The 22,364-nt window shown below is 47.6% G+C and overlaps 1 protein-coding gene across 1 annotated transcript in view; it reads right to left on the bottom strand.

Moving 5' to 3' along the window:
• LOC124626881 (hydrocephalus-inducing protein homolog) overlaps nucleotides 1-19,526 on the bottom strand; it is a 74,823-nt gene extending 55,297 nt beyond the window's left edge. The window contains exons 1-5 of the mRNA XM_053677992.1: nucleotides 19,456-19,526; nucleotides 5,048-5,179; nucleotides 3,558-3,689; nucleotides 2,061-2,192; nucleotides 458-589 (exon numbers count right to left, since the gene is read on the bottom strand). Of these exons, the coding sequence (XP_053533967.1) occupies nucleotides 458-589; nucleotides 2,061-2,192; nucleotides 3,558-3,689; nucleotides 5,048-5,179 (528 nt within the window). The 5' untranslated portion in view covers nucleotides 19,456-19,526. The remainder of the gene's footprint in view (nucleotides 1-457; nucleotides 590-2,060; nucleotides 2,193-3,557; nucleotides 3,690-5,047; nucleotides 5,180-19,455) is intronic.
• Nucleotides 19,527-22,364: the final 2,838 nt, after the last annotated feature.

The following is a 22,364-nucleotide window of genomic DNA, read 5'->3' as shown; positions in this document are numbered from 1 at the left end:
GGCTGAAAGGAGTGGAACCTGATGTGGGGCAAACCTAAAACAACCGGACTGGCTTCACAAGCATGCTATGGTCATAGTTATTGAGATCACATTTTCCTCATTTTGATGTTTGACGTGAACGTTAACAGAAGCTCTTGACCCGTATCTGTATGATTTTATTGCTTTTGTTGATTCCATATAATTGACTGAATAATTGCATGAGAACGCAGTAGTACAGGTGTTCCTGCGGATGGCTAGTGTATATAACAGACAATTTCAAAAGAAGCAAAATAACAAACAACACACAAGTCTATAATAATTTACAGTTTGACCCTACACAACAACAAATACCATTGGTATTGGTAGTTCAGTAAATCAACAAGACATGTAAACCTGTAGAATCATTCAGGTATAATCAATAATCAGTGAAAAGAAATGGACTGTGAACTTTGCCTCCAGTGTTCTGAGGTGCACTTACTGTGGGAATGTTGTCCTCTTCACACAGTTCACCAAACCCTGTACCAGCTCTGCTTAGCATGTCCTCTCTTTGAGGTTCACTCTCAACTGCCTTCATTGCCTCCTTCAGCACTGAGCTATATTGATGTTCCATCTACAAAAATACACAAAATTGCAGTCTAAAAGCCTGACTTACTGATTTATATAAGCTTTTTTTTGCAAAACATTTCATATTAGGAATTCTGTTACTGCACCACTTTAAAATAGACAGTTGCGGGGGGGATGGGGAATTATAACCACAACCTCCCCAATACCATTCCTAAATCATCCAGGCTGACCATGTCATCATTCCCACCCCATCCTAGCTGTCAAAATACTGTGAAGCCTATCCACATTGCTGTTGTCTCCAAGGAATAGCTGTAATTTCCACCCCATAATTACAGTATGTGGAATACATGTTCCATTATATATTTTTAATTATTAAAACCAGTTTAGAATGACTGGACAGGGCCAGCTTTACCAGACTTCAATGGATTCAGAGCCTGTATTGGGACACTGGGCATGAGGCAGGAATATACCTTGGAATATGATGCTATTCTCTCACAGAGAGGGAGAGGAGGGAGGGAGGGGAAGGAAGGAGGGAGGGGGGGAGAGAGATGGAGAGGGATGGAGAGGGGGGAGAGGGGGAGGGGGAGGAAGGGGGGTGGGGTGGGGGGAGGGGGGAGAGAGAGATGGAGAGGGGTGGAGAGGGGGGGGGAGGGGGAAGAGAGAGATGGAGGGGGGAGAGAGGGAGAGGAGGGAGGGGAGAGAGAGAGGTGGAGAGGGGGGAGAGGGGGAGTGAGAGGGAGGGGGGAGAGGGGGAGGGGGAGAGAAATGGTGGGGAGAGGGAGGGGAAAGAGAGAGATGGAGGGGGAGGGAGAGGGAGGAGGGGAGGGAGGGAGGGGAGAGAGAGAGATGGAGAGTGGGGAAAGGGGGAGAGAGATGGAGAGGGGGGAGAGAGGGAGGGAGGGGGGAGGGGGGAGAGAGGTGGAGGGGAGCGAGGGACAGATGGAGGGGGGAGAGGGGGAGGGAGAGGGAGGGAGGAAGAGAGAGATGGAGAGGGATGGAGAGGGCGTAGAGGGGGAGGGAGAGAGAGATGGAGAGGGGGGGAGAGGGGGAGGGAGAGGGGGGGAGAGAGATGGGGGAGAGAGAGGGAGAGAGAGAGAGGGAGGGAGGGGGGAGAGAGAGATGAAGAGGGATGGAGAGGGGGGACAGGGCAAGGGAGGGGGAGCGGGGAGAGAGAGGGAGAGGGGGGAGCGGGGGAAGGAGAGGGAAGGGGGAGAGAGAGATGGAGAGGGGGGGGAGAGGGGGGAGGGAGGGAAGGGAGGGAAGGGGGAGAGAGATGGAGAGGGGGGAAAGGGGGGGAGGGAGAGAGAGGGAGGGGTCTCTGAGCTGCTGGACGCAGTCCTACTCCCCAAAACTATTACAGTATGCTAATGTGATGCACACACTAACAAATTAGACCCTGTTTTCCTAGGAAACGCTTGAGCGGACAGTGCAGCAAAGCAAGCAGCTGCATCAATGGTCCCAAAACGCAAAAGAAAATAATTGTGAACTTTGCCTCCAGTGTTCCGAGATGCACTTACTGTGGGAATGTTGTCCTCTTCACACAGTTCACCAAACCCTGTACCAGCTCTGCACAGCATGTCCTCTCTTTGAGGTTCACTCTCAACTGCCTTCTTTGCCTCCTTCAGCACTGAGCTATATTGATTTTCCATCTACAAAAATACACAAAATTGCAGTGTAAAAGCCTGACTTACTGATTTATATAAGCTTTTTGGTATATACTGTATTGCAAAACATTTCATATTAGGAATTCTGTTACTGCACCACTTTAAAATAGACAGTTGCGAGTGGGGGGGGGGGGGGGGGGGGGGGGGTAATAACCACAACCTCCCCAATACCATTCCCAAATCATCCAGGCTGACCATGTCATCATTCCCACCCCATCCTAGCTGTCAAAGTACTGTGAAGCCTATCCACATTGCTGTTGTCTCCAAGGAATAGCTGTAATTTACATGTTCCACTATATATTTTTAATTATTAAAGCCAGTTTAGAATGACTGGACAGGGCCAGCTTTAGCAGACTTCAATGGATTCAGAGCCTGTATTGGGACACTGGGCATGAGGCATGAATATACCCTGGAATATGATGCAATTCTCTCACAGAGAGGGAGAGGAGGGAGGGAGGGGAAGGAAGGAGTGAGGGGGGGAGAGATGGAGAGGGATGGAGGGGGGGGGGGTTGGATGGAGAGGGGGGAGAGGGGGAGGGGGAGGGAGGGGGGTGAGAGATGGGGGGGAGGGGGGAGAGAGAGATGGAAGGGGGAAGAGAGGGAGAGGAGGGAGGAGGGAGGGGAGAGAGAGAGATGGAGAGGGGGGAGAGGGGGAGTGAGAGGGAGGGGGGGTAGATGGTGGGGAGAGTGAGGGGAGAGAGAGAGATGGAGAGTGGGGAGAGGGGGAGAGAGATGGAGAGGGGGGAGAGGGGGAGGGAGAGGGAGGGGGAGAGAGGGGGAGGGGAGCGAGGGACAATTGGGGGGGAGAGGGGGAGGGAGAGGGAGGGAGGAAGAGAGAGATGGAGAGGGATGGAGAGGGGGTAGAGGGGGAGGGAGAGAGAGATGGAGAGGGGGGAGAGGGGGAGGGAGAGGGGGGGAGAGAGATGGGGGAGAGAGAGGGAGGGAGAGAGAGATGAAGAGGGATGGAGGGGGGGAGAGGGCAAGGGAGGGGGAGCAGGGAGAGAGAGGGAGAGGGGGGAGAGGGGGAAGGAGAGGGAAGGGGGAGAGAGAGATGGAGAGGGGGGAGGGAGAGGGGGAAGGGAGGGAAGGGAGGGAGGGGGAGAGAGATGGAGAGGGGGGAAAGGGGGGGAGGGAGAGAGAGGGAGGGGTCTCTGAGCTGCTGGACGCAGTCCTACTCCCCAAAACTATTACAGTATGCTAATGTGATGCACACACTAACAAATTAGACCCTGTTTTCCTAAGAAACGCTTGAGCGGACAGTGCAGCAAAGCAAGCAGCTGCATCAATGGTCCCAAAACGCAAAAGAAAATAATTGTGAACTTTGCCTCCAGTGTTCCGAGATGCACTTACTGTGGGAATGTTGTCCTCTTCACACAGTTCACCAAACCCTGTACCAGCTCTGCTTAGCATGTCCTCTCTTTGAGGTTCACTCTCAACTGCCTTCTTTGCCTCCTTCAGCACTGAGCTATATTGATTTTCCATCTACAAAAATACACAAAATTGCAGTCTAAAAGTCTGACTTGCTGATTTATATAAGCTTTTTGGTATATACTGTATTGCGAAACATTTCATATTAGGAATTCTGTTACTGCACCACTTTAAAATAGACAGTTGCGAGGGGGGGATTATAACCACAACCTCCCCAATACCATTCCCAAATCATCCAGGCTGACCATGTCATCATTTCCACCCCATCCTAGCTGTCAAAGTACTGTGAAGCCTATCCACATTGCTGTTGTCTCCAAGGAATAGCTGTAATTTACATGTTCCACTATATATTTTTAATTATTAAAGCCAGTTTAGAATGACTGGACAGGGCCTGCTTTACCAGACTTCAATGGATTCAGAGCCTGTATTGGGACACTGGGCATGAGGCATGAATATACCCTGGAATATGATGCAATTCTCTCACAGAGAGGGAGAGGAGGGAGGGAGGGGAAGGAAGGAGTGAGGGGGGGAGAGATGGAGAGGGATGGAGGGGGGGGGGGGGGTTGGATGGAGAGGGGGGGGGGAGGGAGAGGGAGGGGGTGAGAGGGAGGGGGGAGAGAGAGATGGAGAGGGGGAGAGGGGGAGAGGGGGAGGGAGAGGGAGGAGGGGAGGGAGGGAGGGGAGAGAGAGAGAGATGGAGAGTGGGGAGAGGGGGAGAGAGATGGAGAGGGGGGAGAGGGGGAGGGAGAGGGAGGGGGGAGAGAGGGGGAGGGGAGCGAGGGACAGATGGAGGGGGGAGAGGGGGAGGGAGAGGGAGGGAGGAAGAGAGAGATGGAGAGGGATGGAGAGGGGGTAGAGGGGGAGGGAGAGAGAGATGGAGAGGGGGGAGAGGGGGTAGAGGGGGAGGGAGAGAGAGATGGAGAGGGGGGAGAGGGGGAGGGAGAGGGGGGGGAGATGGGGGAGAGAGAGGGAGGGAGGGGGGGGAGAGAGAGGGAGGGAGGGGGGGAGAGAGAGATGAAGAGGGATGGAGGGGGGGAGAGGGCAAGGGAGGGGGAGCAGGGAGAGAGAGGGAGAGGGGGGAGAGGGGGAAGGAGAGGGAAGGGGGAGAGAGAGATGGAGAGGGGGGAGGGAGAGGGGGAAGGGAGGGAAGGGAGGGAGGGGGAGAGAGATGGAGAGGGGGAAAAAGGGGGGAGGGAGAGAGAGGGAGGGGTCTCTGAGCTGCTGGACGCAGTCCTACTCCCCAAAACTATTACAGTATGCTAATGTGATGCACACACTAACAAATTAGACCCTGTTTTCCTAGGAAACGCTTGAGCGGACAGTGCAGCAAAGCAAGCAGCTGCATCAATGGTCCCAAAACGCAAAAGAAAATAATTGTGAACTTTGCCTCCAGTGTTCCGAGATGCACTTACTGTGGGAATGTTGTCCTCTTCACACAGTTCACCAAACCCTGTACCAGCTCTGCACAGCATGTCCTCTCTTTGAGGTTCACTCTCAACTGCCTTCTTTGCCTCCTTCAGCACTGAGCTATATTGATTTTCCATCTACAAAAATACACAAAATTGCAGTCTAAAAGCCTGACTTACTGATTTATATAAGCTTTTTGGTATATACTGTATTGCGAAACATTTCATATTAGGAATTCTGTTACTGCACCACTTTAAAATAGACAGTTGCGGGGGGGGGGGGGGGGGCAGGGGGGATTATAAAGACAACCTCCCCAATACCATTCCCAAATCATCCAGGCTGACCATGTCATCATTCCCACCCCATCCTAGCTGTCAAAGTACTGTGAAGCCTATCCACATTGCTGTTGTCACCAAGGAATAGCTGTAATTTACATGTTCCACTATGTATTTTTAATTATTAAAGCCAGTTTAGAATGACTGGACAGGGCCAGCTTTACCAGACTTCAATGGATTCAGAGCCTGTATTGGGACACTGGGCATGAGGCATGAATATACCCTGGAATATGATGCAATTCTCTCACAGAGATGGAGAGGAGGGAGGGAGGGGAAGGAGGGAGGGAGGGGGGAGAGAGAGAGATGGAGACGGATGGAGGGGGGGGAGTTGGATGGAGAGGGGGGAGAGGGGGAGGGAGAGGGAGGGGGGTGAGAGGGAGGGGGGAGAGAGAGATGGAGAGGGGTGGAGGGGGGGAGGGGGAGGGAGAGGGAGGGGGGAGAGAGAGATGGAGGGGGGAGAGGGAGAGGAGGGAGGAGGGAGGGGAGAGAGAGATGGAGGGAGGGAGGGAGGGGAGAGAGAGATGGAGGGAGGGAGGGAGGGGGAGAGGGAGGGGGAGAGAAATGGGGGGAGAGGGAGGGGGAAGAGAGAGATGCAGGGGGAGAGGGAGAGGAGGGAGGGGAGAGAGAGAGATGGAGAGGGGGGGAGGGAGAGGGAGGAGGGGAGAGAGGGAGGGAGGGGTGAGAGAGAGATGGAGAGGGATGGAGAGGGGGGAGAGGGGGAGGGAGAGATGGAGAGGGGGGAGAGGGGGAGGAAGAGGGAGTGGGGAGAGAGATGGGGGAGAGGGGGAAGGAGAGGGAAGGGAGAGAGAGATGGAGAGGGGGGAGGGAGGGGAGAGGGGGGGGAGAGGGGGGGAGGGAGAGAGAGGGAGGGGTCTCTGAGCTGCTGGATGCAGTCCTACTCCCCAAAACTATTACAGTATGCTAATGTAATGCACACACTACCAAATTAGACCCTGTTTTCCTAGGAAACGCTTGAGCGGACAGTGCAGCAAAGCAAGCAGCTGCATCAATGGTCCCAAAACGCAAAAGAAAATAATTGTGAACTTCGCCTCCAGTGTTCCGAGTTGCACTTACTGTGGGAATGTTGTCCTCTTCACACAGTTCACCAAACCCTGTACCAGCTCTGCTTAGCCGAGAGGGGGGGGGGGGGGGGGGGTGAGAGGGGGGGGTATTTTAGTTTTCAAACACTGTCTGACAATGAGTTTAGGTGCACTCCTAAACGCACGCGCACACACACACACACACACACACACACACACACACACACACACCTTATACTCTGAAAGCAAGCACTAATTTAAATTCATTCATATGGTGGCAGGCCAAAACAATTTATTAAAAGCATGAACATTTGAATAATTATTAGTGACATTAGGCTACATTTAGCTGATAGGACACTGAATGGCGATGCATGGTGGCCCATTCAGCGGTAGTTTATAACATTGCAATGTGTTAGTGTCATTAACAAATAACTGGCTAATAACTCCATTACATGGAGCATAATGTTAGCTGGTTTCATGGCTACAATGCCAGCTGCCTCAAACAAATATAATATAGGACCGTCTTTCAGGTGCTTCGCCAAATTCCAGGTGCTACCTCGTTTTGTTTGAAGTGAACGATAGCATCAGTTGCACACCGGAAACCGATAATAGCTTTCCTCTCTTTCCCTCTCAATGAGTCGGGGCAGAGCTAAATTTGTTAAGCTAAGCTAACCTTCTGTAGTTTTCCCCCGTGTGCTTGTAGGTGTTCTTCTTCTTCTTCACCATTTGTGGACCGACGAAAACACGCGCTTATTTGCTGCCCCATCAGGTCCGGAAGAATCGCAACCTTGGTACTTTCGTTTACATGGTACCAACGGTACTGCAGAAAGACAAGTACCGTCACATTTTAAGAATGTTGGTACTGACTTGGTATCGAAGTATCGGTTCTTGTGACAGCCCTACAGCTAACAGAGTATATGCAATCCAGAAGATTCCCAAGCCCCTGACGAAGAAACAGGTTCTATCTCGCCTAGGTATGTGTTTGTATCGCAGAACATTCATTCTAAACTATATCATTCTAGAAGCACCACTCAGAGATGGCATATGTGACAGGTTGGACAGCTCATTCTCAGGTAAGTAGGATCGAGTCGCTGCAGAGCTTCCCCCGTGTGTATGTGCAGTAGCAGCAGCCAAGAACACTGTGGTGGCATCCAGAGACCTGGTAGGTTACTCGGAATTGACCCTTCTGGTACCACATGAAGTGTCATTACTCATGCTTGAACAAAAGATTTCCCACCTGTTCACCCAACGGTGGCTGCACCATAACACTATAGTACTAGACATGCTGAATGTCACTATAAAACGATGTACTGTCTTTAAACCTACTACTCTTCTTCCAACAGATGGAGATGGGGAACCACATGATTGTGTTGTACTGACTAATGAACTCTGTTCCCCTACAGTCGACCTGAAGGATGTTCCATTGGAAAACCCAGATTTTATCCTTTTTGTGGACAGGTTTGCGTCACGTGACCCAGAGACAGGTAAAAATTCGAGTGGGCTATGCAGTAGTGACCACACACGAGACGGACGTGTCAAGTCAAGTCTCCCCTCAAACCTTTCAGCACAAGCAGATTAACTATATGCCCTCATAGAGGCATGTAAACATGCTGAAGGACAGTCAGTAAATATCTACACAGACAGTAGATATGCCTTTGGGGTAGTACATGATTTTGGAACAATTTGTAGACACATGAACTTCCTGACAAGTTCAGGAACACACATAGCCCACCACAAACCAGTCTCTGAGCTGCTGGACGCAGTCCTACTCCCCGAAACTATTACAGTATGCTAATGTGATGCACACACTAACAAATTAGACCCTGTTTTCCTAGGAAACGCTTGAGCTGCATCAATGGTCCCAAAACGCAAAAGAAAATAATTACTCCTTCTTTACAGCTTTCAGACCTCCAAGCACGGGTTACACGGATGAGGAAAAGGCTGTGTGGCGCAAAGCAGGCTGCACAGTTGTTGACTGAGTTTGGCGGTGCCCCCAGGGCTGTCCTTGTCTTCAAAAGGGGGCTGCAATAAAAGCGTCAATAGCTGCAATAAAGCACTGGTTTCTCTAATTACTCTAAAATAAATAAATAAATAATTTATTTACAATGTTTGCGCAACTCATAATGTGGATTGAGGTTTCAAGGTAGAGAAGGCCATGTCCCTACTTCCAAACAGGACTCAGACGCGGTAGTGATAATGATAATCTCCAGTGATAATGGCACATCTTTTATGAGCCATGCCGTTAAGTAGGTGGGTGAATATTTAAGTATTCACTTAAATCAGCACTGTGCATATCATCCAGCTAGTGGTGGGGTGGTAGGGAGAGAAAATGGGACACTAAAAAACAGACTGAGCAAATGTGGTTCTTAAACAGGCTTAGGATGGGCTTAGCCCCTTTGGGATACTGTTTGGGAGACCTCCACACACAGGAATTGGAACTGTGATAGCTCCTCTTCCCGAAGTTGCAGCATGTGATGATGCAATGTTAAATTACTGTGCAACCCTGTCCTCTGCTCTGCACTCCATACACAAGCAGGTAAAGGCAGCGCTTCAAGCTCCAGCCATTGGTCCACTGCATAATTCCGCAGGACCAGGTGGAACAAGCCACGGTGGTCTGGACCATTCCAGATTCTCTTTGTTACTCATTCAGTAGTGAAAGTCAACCAGAGAGACACATGGATGCCTGCAAGCCACTGCAGGAGGGTGCCAGAGCTGAGCACTGAGCTGGAGAAGAAAGTACTTCGACTGGAGGCCTAGAAAGTGATTCTCTATCAAGAGGCCTCTACGAGGACCGACGCTCACGAGCGACGATCTACATATACATACTCACACACGACACACTGCACTCAAACACACATTCACACGCCAGTTCTTTGTGGTTACACAACACAAGACACCAATGTAGTTTTGGAGAAAATGTTGACGACATGGAAAACTGTACTCTTAGGAGGACTGAACTTCACTAGTGCTTAATTTATAGCCGCGTAACCAGGGCAGAGGTTATACAATGTAACTTTGCTACCTCACCTCTTATGCCCCAAAGCTCCCTGACCACAGACTACTGTTGCAGACTAGACACAAATCATTAGATGTCGACCTGCACATCCACTCAGACATACAAACCTATTCTAAATCGTGCATCCTTCTCCTGGTATAGGTGGTATCTGTTAGTAAGCCCTGTCATACAAATAAACTCACAAATCACTGGGACCTTTCCCAAAAACACTGGGGGTTCTGGGGTAGACCCTTAAGCTGGAAAGATAAACCAAAGAGTGATAAAGTTCCCTTTCAAAGGGAACTTCGACATTGCACTTAGCCTAACAGTATGGGAATGCCCTTGTGTGCGTGACCGATATCTGAAGCTCATGCCTCTACTTATAGGCCTGCCATGATCAGGTGACATATATATGAGGTTATAATATATGGCATCTGTGAACCACGCCGCCAGCCTTATTATCTTAAGCGAGCCTGCATGTCTGTTGTTTGTGTGACAAAAGAAGCTTCATTTCTACTCTTATTTTCTCAAAATCTCTAAACTTTTCTATCCCTTTTTTTAAAAAAAAAAGAAAAGAAAAAGAAAGAATGAACGAGAAAGATTTCAAAAAGTGTGTTATGCCTTGCTCCTGTTTCATCACGGGAGGAGATGGACACGCTTTCGGTCCATCCCCTCGCGGGGTCTGGCTGTCAGCATTGTGAACATTTCACAATTAGGCAGCTCCGCTCTCGGCTCGCTCTCTTCTCATCTGAAGGGAGTTGGGTTTCAGAGCCTCGTGGATCTGGGCTGGCTGCTGCCAAGGCAGCCAGCCGGCTAAGGTCATGGGGTTCTCATATGGATTTGGAAGAGGAACCGGAGCCAAGTGCTGCTCTGTCTCTTGCACTGTCTTCCGGGTCCGGCTCTCCGCCTGACTCTGGAGCTCACCTTGCGACTCCTCCTTCCCCTATGGAAAGCCAAAACACCCTCGCTGACTCCCAGGAGTCAGTAGAGGGAGCCATTGCACCAAAAACCGACAGCAGCTCTCAAGCATATAAGGAGCTGCTTGAGGTGATTACTAGGGCAGTTGAAAGTTGAATATAGACTGGCCTGGGGAAGAGGAAGTGGCTCCGTAGCAGGCTGGATGAGCGCTTCCTCTCCAGTGAAAATAAATATAAATCTCCCACACACCGCAGAAAACTCCCCTATTTTCCAGAAATGCATGATGAGATATTATGCTTCTGGTGAAAACCATACAATAACTGTGTTTATAACGTCTGATTACTCAGCCGTCATGCATAGTGAGCAGCACAGCTATGTAGCGATACCGAAGGTGGAGGAGACGCTTGCGAGCCACCTCTCTCCATCAACAGCAGGTAATTTAGGGAGGCCAACTTCACCTTCTAAGCCATGTAAGGCCACCTTGGTGTTGGTGGGCAAAGCCTATGCGGCAGCGGGTCTTGCTTGTGGGTCACTGCATACAATGGCAGTGTTGCAGCCCTACCAAGCAGACCTGCTGAGTGAGCTTGATACCGGGGAGGGAATTGGGCCCGAGGCAGTGGCAGAGCTGCGCCGCGCCACAGATTTATCTCTCCAGGCAACCAAACAAACGGTCCGTCATATCAGCCGTTCAATGGGTTGTGGAAGAGAGGCACCTATGGCTCAACATCTCAGGGATGGGGGACAAAAATAAGGTCTCTTTGCTGGACGCCCCTGTTAAACCTTCCGGCCTGTTTGGCGGCGTGGTTAATACCATCACCGACAGGATTCACAAGGCAAAACAGCAAACGGTGGCGTTCAGCCAGTTCCTTGCCTATTGTGTCGAGTTCGCCTGGGCATCCATGAGTGGAGCCCGGGCCAGTGCTAGTGCGGGGGAGGCACAGAAGGTGAGTGTGGCGGCCCGCCTCCCCCCGCAGAGAGCCAGGGGGACCAGGCGGCCACAGCCACAGCCACAGCCTGATTTAAGAATGATCATAAAAGCAAAGCAGGCAAGGAAGGAACGGTCCTGATAGGCCATGGAGGGACGTATCAGGGGACATGAGGTTGTTAGGGCAGATAGCCCCCAGTGCTATGTAGGGCCTATCCTGGCCAAGGCCGTCCCACGTTTCCAGCCCTTTTGGGTCAGCGAGCTGTCACAGGGCGACGGAAATCTGAGGCTTTCCCTCCAACGAAATGTGGAAAAGCTAACATTACTGAAAGACCATATGGCAGCGTGGAAACTACTGCCAAATGTGTCTCCATGGGTTCTGTCTACCATAGAAAAGTCGAGGTAGGGGCTGAGGCCTGGGGGTTGGAGGCTCCATCCACAGGTGGTGGAGTCCATATGGTGGGGATTCGGACAAGCGGAAGTGGAGGTGTTCGCCTCCGAGGAGACAATACACTGCCCGCTTTGGTTCGCCCTCACTCCTCCTGCACCATTGGAGCTGGACGCCATGGTGCACACATGGCCGAGGTCATGGCTATATGCTGTTCCCCCGATCGCTCTGCTCCTACAAGTTCTAGCGAGAGTTCGCCAAGACCATCTAAATCTGCTGCTAGTAGCACCTTATTGGCCAGCTCAAATATGGTTCTCGGAAATAATTTCCCTGCTCCAGGGTACTCCTTGGGAAATTCCCTTCCGCAGGTATCTACTGTCTCAAGCCGGAGGGCTGATTTATCAGGGTGGGTCTGGCCCATGAGGGGCACCAGCTCATAGATTCTGGTCTCACAACTGAGGTTGTAGAGACCATGTTAAACGCTATAGCACCATCCACAAAGAAATTGAACGCACTCAAGTTGCGGATTTTTGTCTTGTGGTGTGAGGAATGTCAGCTAGACCCAGTGAACTCCGCAATAACTACAGTCCTGGAGTTCTTACAAGAATGTTTCTCAGCAGGGTTGACTCCATCTACAATCAGGGTTTACATGGCCGCCGTTTCGGCCAGCCAAGCCAGTGTTGATGGAGTCTCTGTGGGGCAACATCCTCTAACTTTGAGGTTCACGCGTGGTGTCAGGGGGCTGAGGCCCATCAGCAGGCCGCGCATACCTTCCTGGGACCTTTCTGTGGTCTTGGAAGGTCTGTCAGGGGCCCCATTTGAGCTCTTAAAGTCAACCTCTGAGAAGCTTCTGACTCTAAAGGTAGCTCTTCTGCTGGCCCTGACCCCCCTCAAGCAAGTGGGGGTTCTACAAGCTCTCTCTGTTGCCCCTTCCTGCCTTGACTTTGCCCCTGGATTAGCCAAGGCCTTCCTGCATCCTAGGCCAGATTATATTCCTAAGGTGCCTACATCGGCTGCCCACCCTGTGGTATTGCAGGCTTTCTGCCCTCCTCCGTTCCTCACACTGGAACAAGAAAGGATGCACCTTCTGTGTCCAGTAAGAGCTCTCTGTACTTACATCCACCGTTCTGGCCAGTGGCGTAAGTCGGAGCAGCTGCTGGTCTGCTTTGGCGTCGACAGTAGAGGTGATGCTGTGTCAAAGCAGCGCATCTCTAATTGGATAGTGAAAGCAATCTCTATGGCTTACGAGGCGCGCGGTCACACCACGCCTTTGGGCATAAGGGCTCATTCCACTAGGGCGGTCGCCTCCTCGAAGGCTTTGTCCAAAAGGGTACAGCCTGGATATTCATTCCACCCTGGGCTCGAGTGTCTTGCAGTGACCCTCGGGCTTGGGTCTTTTTGAACAGGCCGTACTCTCGGTATGACGGAGTGGGTATTCTCGTTCCCATACTGTCATGCTAAGCGCAACGTTGAAGTTCCCTTTGAAAGGGAACGTCTGGTTTACGCATGTAACCCTGTTCCCTGAGAAGAGAATGAGACATTGAGTAGCTTTGTCATACCAGGGCAGGCCTGTGAATTGCGTCTTCGCTTCAGATAATAGAGGCTGGCGGCGTGGTTCACAGGTGCCATATATATATCATGCGATGCGCTTAATTGCCACGTCACCTGATCATAGCAGGCCTATAAGTAGAGGCATGATTTTACACAAGTTTCAGATACCGGTCATGTGCGCAAGGGGGCTCCTATACCGTTATGCTAAGCGCAATGTCTCGTTCCCTTCTCAGGGAACAGGGTTACATGCGTAACCCAGACGTTTATTGGGTGGAAGACTTAATGATCAATCACAGCAATCACATCGTTGCAGCAGAAAGAGTTCATGACGCACACATTTTTACCCAAATTTGGTATTTAGCTGAGCGTGGTGACGGGACTAATTGCCAAAAGCGACGTGATTTCTATAGGTCCCACATAAGCCTGCGAAGATTTTTAGTACACAATTGCTGCAGATTGGACAACAATTAATAGTTAAAAGCCCGTATGCCAAGATATTGGCTGCCACTGTAAACTGTTCTATATCACCTTTGGTCATAAGAATCATTGCAACAGTGCTACCCACACAACGTCACACGGCCCCACGTCACACAGACACATAATAGTTATTCTATCATTGAATACATGCGGTCTGTGATACGTAACCCTCCGCAGACTATCGTGATGTGGTTTGATTGGCTGAACTCAGTACTCGGGGGATGGGGCTCGTGGATATTAACCGTCTGTCTACCAATAGGTGCAATGATTCTTCTAGTTTTGCTCATTTTGCCTTGTATTGTTTCTCTCATTTGGAGCAGTCTCTCATGCTCGTTGAAAAAATGCTGATGTTGACAAAGACTTAGTACGATCCCTACGTTTACCAACCTGACTTGTATCCTAAACCTGACTGGGTATCAGATCCTCCCAGCGACATTGAGAATGACAACCCATTGACATCCATATTTTATATCCGCAAAATCAGGCTTAGCACCTTCATTATGTCTGTATTATGATGAATTCAGTTGAACCGTGAAAGGTTTCTGAACTTTTGATGTACTCACAGCATAGTAATTTCGCTGTTAATTTTAGTCATCATATTTTGTAATTCGCCTTGTGCCCGATGCTCCCTGGGATAGGCTCCAGATTCCCCATGATCCTGAAAAGGAGTAAGCGGTAGAAGATGGATGGATGGATGGATGGATATTTTGTAATTATAAAATGGGGGAAATATGAGGGAAGTTATTCATTTTTACTTTGTAATAGTTTTGTTCTTGTTCCATTCTCATCAGAGGATAACACCTAAGAAGGCCATGTCATGTCACTTAGATCAGTACAGAATGTTTATCTGCTATACAGAGACACAAACATGTTCTTCTGTTCAAGGTTCGTCTGCACATCTTTTAAGACCCTGAAATAAAGCCTGTTTGAACTGCCTAAAACTGCTTCTTATCGGTACACTGAACTGTGGCATGCTCTGCGTTTCATATATATATATATATATATATATATATATATATATATATATATATATATATATATATATATATATATAGTAGTGGTTTAGCACAAGTGCTTCAGTGCTGTCGTCTCTCATTCTATCCTGTATTAACCATCTTTCTGTAATAAACATTTTTTACCTTCAGAGGACAAGTCTGTGTGTTGCCTAATTTCCACGATAATTTGGCGTCTCTTGGTTGGGCTACGTCTTTTCACTGGTAGGACTCATTAAGAATTTAAAATTAGAATTAGAATTTTATGAAGTCATTGTGTATTGCTGTCTGTATGGAAGGGAGTGAATGAAATAAGAAATTTGTGTATTACATTAAGAGAAGTATTACATGGAGTGATTTCTTATAAGAAGTTCCAGGAACTTCGCCTTTGCAACAGCATTATTGGTGTTTCTTAGATCACAGCTTCAAAACTAAGATATATACCGACATACATATATATATATGTCTCGTCTTCGTCTTCAGCCGTTCTCGGCCCACTGCAGGGCGTAGGCCTCTGTTGAATGCCGCCACCAACTATGATCCTGTGCCCTTTGTTGCCAATTGATTCCAGCAAACTTTCTGATGTCATCAGCCCACCTGGCCTTAGGTCGTCTTCTTGGGCGTTTGGCTTCCAGTGGAGTCCAATTTAGGACTGCAGACGTCCATTTTTGGTCTTTCATTCTTGCTACGTGTCCTGCCCACTTCCACTTTAATGTTTTCACCCTTCTGATTATGTCCATTACTTTGGTTTGACTTCACACCCACACATTAGTCTTGTGGTCTAATAGCGATATGTTAAGCATGCGGCGTTCCATGCTTCGTTGAGTGATCCTTAGTTTTTGAATTATTTTAGCATTTGAGGTCCAGGTTTCACATGCATATGTAAGAGCAGGGAGAACACAATGATCAAACACTTTTCTTTTGAGACATAGCGGAAAGTTGTGTTTGAAGATGAAATTGAGGCGGCCAAAAGTTTGCCATCCTGATCTTGGCCTCCTGTTGACTTCGTCAAGGCCATTCAGTTCCATTGATATGTTTTGTCCTAGATATATGTACCTGTTTACTTGATCCAATAGTTTTCCCTGTATTTTAATTGGTATTGGTCGAACCCTATTGTTGAACATAACTTGGGTTTTTTGTAGGTTAATTTTTAGCCCTGATGATTTGCTTGCTTCATTTAAGTCTAGTAGTAGCTGATGTAGTTTTTCTGGGGTTTCTGAGAATAGAATTATGTCATCGGCAAAACGTAGGTTGGAGAGGTGGGAGCCATTGATCTTGATTCCTTTGTCCTCCCAGTCGAGTTTTTTGAAGATTTCTTCTAGGCAGGCCGAAAAAAGTTTGGGTGATATGGTATCTCCTTGGCGGACGCCTTTTTGTATTTTGATTCCCACTTTATCATCATTTAACTGAATTGTAGCTTTTGCATTTTTATAGATTTCGAACAGGATTTTTACATAAACTGGATTGATCCCTTGGTTTTGTAGGGCCTGAAGTATTGAGCAAGTTTTGACAGTGTCAAAAGCTTTTTCATAGTCGACAAAAGTTAGACAAAGTGGTAGATTAAACTCATTGTGGCGCTCAATGACCTGTTGAAGGGCTTGTATGTGATCTAATGTACTAAAATTTTTCCTAAACCCAGCTTGTTCCTGTGGTTGTGCAAAATCTAATGATGATTCAAGTCTTTTGTTGATGATTTTTGTGAAAATTTTGTAAATTATAGATAGAAGGCTTATTGGACGGTAATTTTTCAGGTCTTTAGCATCTCCTTTTTTGTGTAGTATGACATCGGCGTTTTTCCATTGGTCAGGCATTGTATATTTGTTGAGACAGGTAGTAAAAAGTTTAGCAAGTATTTTAACTATGGGTTCTCCACCTGCTTTCAACATTTCAATTGAGATTTGATCAGGTCCTGCTGCTGTTCCATTCTTAGTTGTTTTAATAGCCCAATCAACTTCTTCTGCTAGTATGTCAGGGACCATTTCAAATGGATTGGGTAGGTCGGGTAATGGGGTATCATCATTATGCAGATCTGAATAGAATGATTTTATTCTATCCATCAACTGTTGCTTGGTTGTTGTTTGGGAGCCATCTTCCAGTTTCAGTGATGGTATGAGTTTTTTGGCAAATATGAGTCATCTTTTCAGTTTTTTCAGGCTGAGATTTTCTTCTAGGGTTTTGGTGATTAATTGAGTATTAAACCTTCGAATGTCTGATTTGATGCATTTCCTGACTGTTTTGCACAGTTCCACATATTCGATTTTGTCAGTTATTCTGGATTGTTTCATTTCTCTTCACTTGTTCATCATTTGTTTGGTTTTCGTTGATATCCTTGGAGTTTTATTGCATTTTGTAGGTGGAGCTGTCTCATGTGCAGCGTCTAACAGGTTTTGAGTGATGGCCTCATTCTGAGATGAAATGTCCATATCATTTAATTTTTGTAAAATTTCAAATCTATTGGATAGTTTTAGTTGAAAGTCTTTTTGTTTTATGAATAATTGTTCTGCACTGACTTTTGTTGATACTTGTTGAATTAATTTTGTTCGTTCTTTGTAGTAGTTTATTCCTAGCTTAGCACATACTAGACGATGGTCACTCCCTACATTGAATCGGTTGATAGGGCAGCAATCTTTAAAGATATCCTTTTTGTTTGATAAGATATAGTCGATTTCACTTTTTCCTCCATTTGGGTTTTTCCAAGTCCATTTCATTATCGGTTTCTTTTTGAAGAATGAATTCATAATGTAGAGCTGCTCAGAAGCACAAAATTCTGAAAAAAGTCTGGTTCCTCGTTCATCTCTTGGTCCAAAACCATGTTGACCAGTAATTTTGGTCTCTCGATGATCGCCAATTCTCGCATTTAAATCTCCCATTATTATTTTGAAATGGTTTGTGGTATTATTGTGGTGCATACAAATATTTTCACAGAATCTTTCGACCGTTTCATCATCATGACTAATAGTTGGTGCATACACCTGCAGGATTTGCATTGTATGTCTTTTGGTTAGCTGAACCGTGAGTTTTGATATTCGATCTGATATTCCTTCAAATGACACCACATTGTTATTTAGTCTTTTGTTTACTAGGAATCCTACTCCATTTGTTCTACCTGATGTGTTGCCTTTGTAGTAAAGGATATGACCACTTTTCAGCTTCAAAATTTCTTCATCCTTGCGCTGAATTTCACCCAAGCCTATTATATCCCAATTGATGTTTTCAAGTTCAAGCATTAGTTCTTCGAGTCGGTCATTCGTTCTCATAGTTATAATATTTAGTGTTCCTAGGTTCAGAGTTCGTAAGCAGCCTAAATGTACCCGGTAATTTTTAGCACCCTCTGCCATTGAGCTTTTCTTCCCGCTGCCGTAGGTAGGTGCTCGTTGGCCTCCGGGGAATAAGGGCCATGATTTCGTTTGTGTCAGCATACAAAAGGAATGGACGTCAATTCGCCGCGCTTGTCCAATGCGTATTGGCAAATTCATCAGATTTAGTCTGATGCTTCAGCTTTGACCTATCTGCCTTCTGGGAGTATATACTCCCGACAGCATAGCTCTCAGTGTCATTAGCACACGCAAACCCTTCCGCCATCGATAAGGCACTGATCCGTTGGAAGATATATATATATATATATTGTCGCGACGGACCGACAGCCGGCGCACATAATAAGAAAGTCGCTCCTTCCCCAACTGCCGCACCGGCACGAAGCTGACAGCCTCGTGCCAAACACACCGTCAGCCGGAAGGACAATCACGGTGGGGCGGGACCGTTGACGCTACACCGGCCGGCGATTGGGGAGTCCGTCGGGGAATTTCCACCACTCAGGCGACGGCGGAGGAGGATAAAAGGACGCGCTTCCGGCCGCGCGAGGAGAACGGCAAAGAGACAGACTCCGTGCGTGCTCTTCAGTGGCATATAGGCACGCCAACATTGAGCACGACGGTATCCTCTCCCAAATCTCTAATTCCTTTCTCTCTCTCTCCTTCTCTGCCCGAAGGTGCGAGCGCGGACGAGACCGCCGGGTGGTGAGATCGCGTTCAACGGTGGATGACGGCACGGGAGACCCACGCGCATGTCTCGGGAACCCCGACACGCCCTCGAGAAGGTCACAACGCCAGCCACACCCCCACAAAACCCCTCGCACTCACACGCCCTCACCTCCTCACGACAGACAATGCACACACGGACAAATAAAGCACCCATTTTGACTACAACCTGTCTCTTGTGGGTCTGTGCTCCGCCCTCCCCCGGGCTAATTCCCCTACAATATGTATATATATATATGAGAGAGAGAGAGGTAATAACGGTAAAAATATTTGCTAACGGAAAGAGCAATAAATAAGTAAAGAGAGTACTTATTAGGAGCCGTATTATTTTTACGCCAGGTTATCAAGTATCATGCCCCATTGACTCATTCCTCATTTCGGCGGTACCGAAATTCGGAAGAAAGTGGCAGAGTCGTATTTGGGATTACTTTGAATAGGACTGTGTGTCAGATAAAAGCAAGTGCCTTGCAGTGGAAGGTGGTGAAATATGTGAACAATTTATAAAAGGGAAAAATCCCATGAATTTGAAAGTACATTTTAGAAGCACGCACAAGGAGGCTAACCTAGCTTACCTTAATAAGGTAAAGGAGAATGCCAAGCCCCCCTCCCCCGAAACAGAAGCTAACCCCGGTACAGGGCTAGGCAGCATGACGGAGACAACCGTAGGACAGAGAACACTACAGCAGTGCTTTCAGAGCGCTCTCATTATTCTATCCTGTATTAACCATCTTTCTGTAATAAACCTTTTTTTTTACCTTCAGAGGACGAGTCTGCGAGTGTTGTCTAGTTTCCACGATAATTTGGCGTCTCCTGGTTGGGCTGCTGTCTTTTCACTGGATGGAATCATCAAGAATTTAGAATTAGAGTTAGAATTTTATGAAGTCATTGTGTATTACTGTCTGTATGGAAGGGAGTGAATGAAACAAGAAATGTGTGTATTACATTGAGAGAAGTATTACATGGAGCGATTTCTTATAAGAAGTTCCAGGAACTTCGCCTCTGCGACGGCAAAGATATTGATGTTTCTTAGATCACGTCTTCAGCAAACTGTTTGCGGGCTTTCTTGTGCATCATCTCTAGAAGGGGCTTCCTTCTGAGATGACAGCCATGCAGACCAATTTCATGCAGTGTGCGGCGTATGGTCGGAGCACTGACAGGCTGACCCCCCACCCCTTCAACCTCTGCAGCAATGCTGGCAGCACTCATACGTCTATTTCCCAAAGACAACCTCTGGATATGATGCTGAGTACATGCACTCAAAGAATTGTTGCTCTACATAAAGATGGCCTAGGATATAAGAAGATTGCCAAGACCTTGACACTGGGCTGCAGCATGGTGGCCAAGACCATACAGCGGTTTAACAGGACAGGTTCCACTCAGAACAGGCCTCGCCATGGTTGACCAAAGAAGTTGAGTGCACATGCTCAGCATCATATCCAGAGGTAGTCTTTGGAAAATAGACGTATGAGTGCTGCCAGCATTGCTGCAGAGGTTGAAGGGGTGGGGGGCTAGCCTGTCAGTGCTCAGACCATACGCCGCACACTGCATCAAATTGCTCTCCATGGCTGTCGTCCCAGAAGGAAGCCTCTTCTAAAGATGATGCACAAGAAAGCCCGCAAACAGTTTGTTGAAGACAAGCAGACTAAGGACATGGATTACTGGAACCATGTCCTGTGGTCTGATGAGACCAAGATAAACTTATTTGGTTCAGATGGTGTCAAGCGTGTGTGGCGGCAACCAGGTGAGGAGTACAAAGACAAGTGTGTTTGCCTACAGTCAAGCATGGTGGTGGGAGTGTCATGTTCTGGGGCTGCATGAGTGCTACCGGCACTGGGGAGCTACAGTTCATTGAGGGAACCATGAATGCCAACATGTACTGTGACATACTGAAGCAGAGCATGATCAGTATGCAGTATTCCAGCATGATAACGACCCCAAGCACATCTCCAAGATGACCACTATCTTGCTAAAGAAGCTGAGGGTGAAGGTGATGGACTGGACAAGCATGTCTCCAGACCTAAACCCTATTGAGCATCTGTGGGGCATCCTCAAATGGAAGGTGGAGGAGCACAAGGTCTCTAACATCCACCAGCTCCGTGATGTCGTCATGGAGGAGTGGAAGAGGACTCCGCTGGCAACCTGTGAAGCTCTGGTGAACTCCATGCCCAAGAGGGTTAAGGCAGTGCTGGAAAATAATGGTGGCCACACAAAATATTGACACTTTGGGCCCAATTTGGACATTTTCACTTAGGGGTGTACTCACTTTTGTTGCCAGCGGTTTAGACATTAATGGCTGTGTGTTGAGTTATTTTGAGAGGACAGCAAATTTGCACTGTTATGCAAGCTGTACACTCACTACTTTACATTGTAGCAAAGCGTCATTTCTTCAGTGTTGTCACATGAAAAGATATAATCAAATATTTACAAAAATGTGAGGGGTGTACTCACTTTTGTGAGATACTGTATATATATATATATATATATATATATATATATATATATATATATATATATATATATATATATATGAGAGAGAGAGAGAGATAATAACGGTAAAAATATTTGCTAACGGAAAGAGTCTGGTTCGAGCAATAAATAAGTAGTAAAGAGAGTACTTATTAGGAGGCGCAGTATTTATTATCAAGTGGCCTGCCCCACTGACTCATTCCATCATATCTCCGGTACATGATACATTTGGCAAATTTAACGCAGATAAAAAGATAAAAAAAAGAAATTATTAAAAAAAGAAGGGAAGAGAAAACTGTAAGCCCTACCAAATTGCTGTATGTGGAAGAGGTGTAGCCCAGGCTTAATAATGAGAAACACTATTTAGCTGTCTAACCAAGTCACAAACCAAAGACCGCTTTCGTGTGTCCTCTCGGGTTCTGGGAATTTAACCGAATGCTGCAGGGAGTGACAAATGCGCTGAGTACATTTCAAAGATTAATGGAAAAGTGCACGGGGGACATGCATTTAAAGGACGTGCTAGTTTTTATCGACGACTTGATTGTGTTCTCAAAGACTTTAGAGGAGCATGAAGCAAGGCTGATGAAGGTGCTCACACGCCTTAAAGAGTTTGGGTTGAAATTATCTCCTGAAAAGTGTGTCTTCTTCCAGACATCAGTCCGTTATTTTGGGCATGTGGTTTCCAGGAATGGAGTCGAGACTGATCCGGAGAAGATCACTGCTCTTAGGACTTGGCCAGTCCCAAACAACCTGCGAGAGCTGAGATCTTTTCTTGGGTTTGCTGGGTACTACAGGAGGTTTGTTAAGGGCTACTCTAACATCGTGAAGCCCCTCCACCATCTAACCTCTGGTTACCCACCTTCTCACAAGAAATTAAAGTCAGAAGAGAAAGCCGGTCAGTACCACAACCCAAAGGAGGTCTTTGGGAGTCGCTGGACATCCGCTTGCCAGCAAGCATTTGACCTGGTTGTTGAGAGCCTTACCACCGCCCCTGTGTTAGGTTTTGCAGATCCCCAGAAGCCCTATATACTCCACACTGATGCAAGCACCACTGGGCTCGGTGCTGTTTTGTATCAGGAACAGGAGGGCCAGCTTCGAGTCATAGGCTATGCAAGTAGAGGGTTGTCAAGGAGTGAAAGTCACTATCCAGCACGCAAGTTGGAATTTTTGGCACTCAAGTGGTCAGTGACAGAAAAGT

The sequence above is a fragment of the Ictalurus punctatus genome, chromosome 4 (assembly GCF_001660625.3).
Source record: "Ictalurus punctatus breed USDA103 chromosome 4, Coco_2.0, whole genome shotgun sequence".
In the NCBI taxonomy this organism is placed as follows: domain Eukaryota; kingdom Metazoa; phylum Chordata; class Actinopteri; order Siluriformes; family Ictaluridae; genus Ictalurus; species Ictalurus punctatus.
This window is presented reverse-complemented; position numbering and strand designations above follow the sequence as displayed.